This window comes from Vicia villosa, unplaced genomic scaffold (genome assembly GCF_029867415.1).
Source record: "Vicia villosa cultivar HV-30 ecotype Madison, WI unplaced genomic scaffold, Vvil1.0 ctg.001471F_1_1, whole genome shotgun sequence".
Classification (NCBI taxonomy): domain Eukaryota; kingdom Viridiplantae; phylum Streptophyta; class Magnoliopsida; order Fabales; family Fabaceae; genus Vicia; species Vicia villosa.
Window position 1 is genome coordinate 390,362 of NW_026705630.1, and position 6,382 is coordinate 396,743.

General features: G+C 36.3%; 1 protein-coding gene across 1 annotated transcript; it reads right to left on the reverse strand.

Annotated features, from left to right (window-relative positions):
• Positions 1 to 3,901: 3,901 nt before the first annotated feature.
• On the reverse strand, positions 3,902 to 5,656 carry LOC131635386 (exocyst complex component EXO70H1-like). The gene is made up of 2 exons (XM_058906008.1): positions 5,653 to 5,656; positions 3,902 to 5,508 (listed from the first exon to the last, which is right to left on the reverse strand). The coding sequence occupies exons 1-2, from the start codon at positions 5,654 to 5,656 to the stop codon at positions 3,902 to 3,904; spliced, it is 1,611 nt and encodes a 536-aa protein (XP_058761991.1).
• Positions 5,657 to 6,382: the final 726 nt, after the last annotated feature.

The window sequence follows — 6,382 nt, forward strand, 5'->3', positions numbered from 1 at the left end:
TTCTTGAGCGATTTTAAGGTGAAAATAACTTTTGTAATTATGAGTTTTAATTATAATTACGAGGCAATTAAGTAGCACTACTACTATAAAGTAATGATTATTTAGGTTTCGGTTTTAGAGATGTCAATTTAGGGCCCAAAGTATAAGGCCCCAAAATTTAGAAGGGGCCCAAGGCCCCAAATTAAAAACTAATAATTTCTTTTAAAATAAAAATAAAATTTTAACTTTGAAAAATAATATTTTATAAATAAAACTAAATAAAAAATTTAAAAAATACTTTGAAAGATATCACAAAGGTTCTCAAATCAACATACTAATTTGAAAGATATTCTAAATAAAATGTATGAAATATCACCAAGTTTCGTGTCATTAGTCTAACCTTTCCGGCAAATAAACAAACTAACTTTAAACATTTTTTTAGTTAGAACTAGATTCACAAGTCTGCATAAATTTCAATAATTTACTATCAATTCTCAATTTAAATTTAAGCATTAAGCTAAACTCAAAAGCGCTACCGTAGATAAAATTAATAAAAACTAAAAATGTAAAATTTCCAGATTAGGCGGATTTGAACACTAGACCTAAACCTAGATAAAAAGTATTTTTCTGCGAGGCTATTTTATAAATTTGATAATTTTATTAAGACTTATTAATATATTACGATAAAAACAATATTACATGAAGAAAAAAATGAATAAATCAATTATTTCTTCCATCAAAATATCTCATGCTTCTTCATCTTATTTTCATGAAATTGTTCCTGCTTGCTACAATTCAGTTCAATCTTAGGGAAAATTTCAATCTTTTCCCGTCAATGCTAATTTCACTCCCATCAAAACCTTAGTTTGTTGTGTTTTACCTCCTTTGAGCCCTAAAATTCATCAATTTGATGTGTCATATTATTTTTACAAGCATTTCTAGTTGTCTTTATTAGTTTTCAGTTAATTATGTTTGAGTTTTATGAAGAAATAGGAAGAAAATGAAGAAGTGAAGAAACAAAGTTGAAATATGAAAAATCGGACAGATCACAAAGATAAGAAGATTTTCCAGCATAACTTACCTCATGATGTATGTCTAATAATTGTATCATATCTAGAGTTTCGTAACTCGAATTGGGACGTGACTTTTAGCAAAAGAAAGCTAAAATAGAACTCTAGCCAATGGAATCATAGTGACTGCGATATAACCATCGTAAGGGCGTCAAAAATCATCGTGATTGCGATGCTGTTGAGAGAAAATTATCGTATCATGATATACTACTTTTCTAACACATTTTTGCTTCTATAAAAGGGAAAAACATATAGGAAAGAGGTGTGGACATTCTTGGGAGTTAATTTTAACGGAGAAACACTTCCTAGAACCCTTGGGCAAAGGTTTTCATCAGCAGAAGCAAAATTCTAACCAGATATTCATGTATTATTTCATTATCACTTGAGTTATGACTCCTATTATTATGAATAACTAAGTTTTATTGATTATGGCTTGTTAGATGAACTTGTATGAATTTGTTGTACCATATGTTTGGATCTTTGTACTATTTGGATCTTCGATTTATTTAGTATCGTTAGTCAGTTTAATTTTGTGTGCATTACTTTATATATGTTTACGAATATGTATGTCGATCTAGACTCGTAGTCATTACTGACCATAACTCTATGAATCAGAAATACATTATTTTTGTCAACTTATTAATTAATTATGGATAAGAATTTATAAGTTATGACTTAAGGTTTAAGGAAAAGAAATATTATTTATTTTAACTAGCCAGCTTACCTAAGGAATTAGGGAGCGTATTGTAGAATAATGAGTTATATACCAAGGAATTGGGTATAACAGTTAAATTAACCTGTCGTAATAGTTGATAAATTATCTTAGAGGAAAATCGACGCTAACATCAACAATAACGTACTGGAAATTCGAAACAAGGTATAATCGTCGTTAATTTGATCAAGTTTTTCACCAATTTTATTTATGCTTTTATTTTCTAAAATCAAATCTGAAAAACCCTAGTTTAACTTCAATAGCCTGCGAATCACTTTGTTAAAATAGCACAATCTACCAATCGTTAGTTAGTCTAGTGGTGATTGGCGCTGGAGTTGGTAGGGAGGACCACAGTTCGATTCCCCGCAACTGCGATCGAAAAGGGGCTTGGCCCATTTGACGCTAGAGCTAACCCCCGAACCGAACTATACCGGTGGTGATTTGAGTAAGGATGAGCATTACATTTATCCCTCATAACTCCTTTATACATGACTGCTCCTAAAGCTTACCCTCGATCAAACCTCATGATATTGACAATAATCATTTGGTCACCCAAGTAGATATTGTCGAGTAGGGATGACAAGCAGACCTGCACCTGTTGAGCCCACCCGCACCCGAATCCGAGTCAACGAATGAAAACCCGAGTTGACTGGGTTTGGGTTCAGGTGTCACCCAATATTTTGGGTGCGGATCTGGGTAGTATGAAACCCACACTCGAAAATGTAGGAAAATGTATTTTTTTTTTAATGTATTTTGCTGCGGGTTCGGGTTTGGGTGAAAAAACCCGAACCCAACGGGTGTGGGCGTGGGTGTTATTTTGCCACCCGAACAACATTTGGGTTTGGTTTCGGGTTGGGGTGCCGATTTCGAGTGCGGGTTTGGGTAGTGTGAAACCCGCACCCGACCCGTTGTCATCCCTATTGTCGAGTGTGGTTGCTACTTTCGCCTTTTACGCCAAAGAACCTCACGAAACCACACCTTCTCCTCCTTATGTCTCTCTTAGATGGAATAACAAATTCATCAATGTTACCAAACTCTTAAAATCCCCATCAACATCATTAATTTTAAAGTCATCAGAGGAAGAAGTGAAGAAGAAAGAAGACAAAATTCTAGATTCCCTAATTTCCTTTGAGAATCGAGATCTTTCCACATTGTACCCAAGGTTATTGTTTCTCCTTCTAGTCTTGGACTTTCTACCGATAACTCTCCTCCATCCCTAGTCGTCTTGCTGAGTATCCTCTGATACATTTTAGATGAAATTGGATGAGCAAGGTTTAAAGAGATGGTGGATTTTCTCTCTCTAACATATTTTTTCTTATACGTTAAACAACTAAAAACGTACTTGTTAGACAAGTTGAGTTACTCACAAACGTATAGAAAGCGATTACAATATTAATGATAAGTCAAGGATACTACATTCTATCCATTTATTTTTGGTGAACACTCCGGTACTCTTGAGTTTAGATGGGTACCGGTACCTTCAACCAACCAAATGCTATAATTTCATGCCATGTCACCTATTTATTTTAAATTATTTTAAAATAAATTAACATTTAATAATAGTTTACACTAAAGGTACTGGTATCCAATTTGAATTCATGGGTACCAAAGAACAGTGCCGGCCTTTAGCAAGAGCAGCAAGGGCTGCAGCGCTGGGCCCCAAAATTTTGGGGGCCCCATTTATTTTTTTTTATTAAAACAATACCTTTTACACCTGTTTTTTTTAAAATAGGTATTAAATAATTATTCTTTTGAAAACATTTTACACCGAAATTTTAAAGGTAGGTGTAAAATAATTTTTATTTTCACAATTTAAGTATAAATTTTTATTTTTTGGGTCTTTTTTAAAATTTATAACAGGGCCCCCGGCTTGTTTGGGCCGGCCCTGCCAAAGAATTTACCTTTGTTTTATTTGTTAATTTTATTTTACTAATAGAATCACCTCTATTATTCTTTAATTGAGAATTAGTCCATAATAAAAATACTCACATATTTTTAGTCAAAGTGAACAAAATTTCCAATAAGTTTTTCTAGATAATCTTCTAGAAATAATATTACACTATCACTCATTTTTATTTTCTCTCTCAAAATTACACTAACTTCCACAAACAAATAAAATTCAGCATGGCATCACCTTTGTCTAAACTTTTCCACCTGAGAAGAGATTCCCCAGGCATTTCTGAACATCTTCAGGGGTAAAAACAACATATTCATTCATTTCAGTAAAGGATCTTCCTGCCATAATCCTCCCATATGTATCACACAACTCGCGATAAATCGGAATTACTTTCCTCTCTAGAGACGCTTTTATCTCTTCGCAAAATTCAGATTCTGGCACGACAAATGAATTCTGTTTCTGATAAGCTCTCTGGAATTCCAGACTAAATTTCATAAACACCCCTCTCACCTCCGCCACTGATATTGTTGTTGAATTTTCCGGCAATGACGAAAAAACTTCATCCCACGCTACTCTCTCGTAGTTCTCCATCAACCTTTTCACCTTTGATATGTGCCTCAACAACCAATCATCCCCCAGAACATCTTGTAAACTCGTGGCACGTACCTTTTCCACGACGTGCCAGAGATTGTTTGCGAGAAATAGATAAGACAATGATATATCCATACATTGATTCGATTTTCCGTCGATTTCAGAAAGAAGAACTTCAATCAGCCGCGTCATTTGAACGGAAAATCCGGTCGCAATATCCGTAGTGTTGTTGGATAATTCTAGACTGTATGAAAATGATTCCGGCAATGCTGACGTCATCGGCGGGTGAATATCCAAGAAAATTTCAGAGAGAACATGGTTGTAATCGGCAAGACGAGTGAGGTACTGCATTGTTCGAGTCGTCAGAGAATGAAATTCCCCGAGATTCCCCGTCAATTTGGAAGTGTTTTTCACCATTGTGTATTCGAACTCTGAGAGTATCTTCCTTACCGACTCCACGAGTCGTTGTTGTGAATTGTATGCTTGAGATATAACAGCTGCGGTTGATATAAACGAGAAGATCGATTCAATCTCCGGCAACAACACGGTGATTGCAGTGTACATGTCGAGCACAAGGAAAATCATCTCTGGCATTGATTTCTTTGATTTGGTGACGACGAGTTCAGGAAATCTGAACAAAATAATAGCTCCATCTCTTGATATCTCACCAAAGCAAGCTTCTCTGATGGATCTAGAAGCGAAAATCCGATCGCAGAGATTTCTCTCTCCGATGAAGAGTGTTCTCACTGAAATCCTAACCGCCTCTAACCAACTCTTGATTTTCATCTCAAGAATTTTCCAATCCATCTTATTCACCTTCGAGAAGCTTCGTTCCTCCACGTTCAGTTTATAAATGCCTTCATCAATAATTGATTTTCTCACTTTAGTATAAACCTTTACACATTCCTTTCCGTAACCATTAGAAACCATACAATCAGCAATAATTCTCAAATCATCAACCATGTCACAAGAAACACGTTCCACTTCGGAGATACGTTCCGCTGCAGTTCCAGTATCTTTTTCCTCTCCTCCATCGTCGTAAGAACTGAAGGAAGTGTCAGAGGATCCAATGGACACGGATTCGGGATCAAGGTGAGCCTGGTTCGCGGATAATATCTGGTAGAACTCTTTCTGCAGTCTCTTCATGGCAATTTGCATTAGGTTTTGTGCATGGATGAGTTTCTGCGAAAATGGCTCTAGTTTGAGTAACGAATGCATTGCTCTTTGAAGGTGGTTAACACACTGAATGTATTGAATTGCTTCGTTTTTGTTGTATTAAATAATACATAATGTATATTAGTTTAGGCCCATTAGGTCCATTAGGCCCATTAGGTCCATTAGGTCTTCAGTGCAGAGTCCATATATATTTGTAATACTCTGCTAATGTTCGTATTATGAAATACACATTGATAATTTCAAATTACATTTTAGCCGCGCAAGTTCATCTTCAACAATGGTCAATTCACCATTGTAATATGGTATCAGAGCACTAAAACCTTTTTCATCATCTTCCTTCTCTGTCTACACCATCATCATACTCATCTTCTCATGGCGTCTGACAGCGAGGAAGAACCCACCACACCCATTAAAACTCTTCATTCTTCAAAGAAAGACCCAATCGATCCATCTCTAAACCCTAGAAATCCATACTATCTGCATCCCGGTGAAAATCCCGGCGCCACCATTGTCGCACCACCGTTAGACGACAACAACTACTACAACTGGAGCAAATCAATGCGCCGTGCCCTCACCTCCAAGAACAAACTCGCCTTCATCAATGGCAATCTTCCTAAACCAGCATCATCTGACCCTAATTTCGAGCTATGGGATCGCGCAAACAGCATGGTAATTTCTTGGCTCAATCGTACTCTTTCTCCACATATTGCTCAAAGCACTATTTGTTTCGATTCGGCATACGATCTCTGGGAAGATTTGCGAGAAAGATTCACCAAAGGTAATCACTTCCGCTTCTCCGATCTTCTTCGTGATATCCATTCCATTCAACAGGGCGACAGATCTTTATCCACATACTTCACTGATCTAAAGATCCTATGGGATGAATTAGAAGACCTGCGCCCTACGCCTTCTTGTACATGTTCTACACCCTGCACCTGCGATCTATCACAAGCTGTG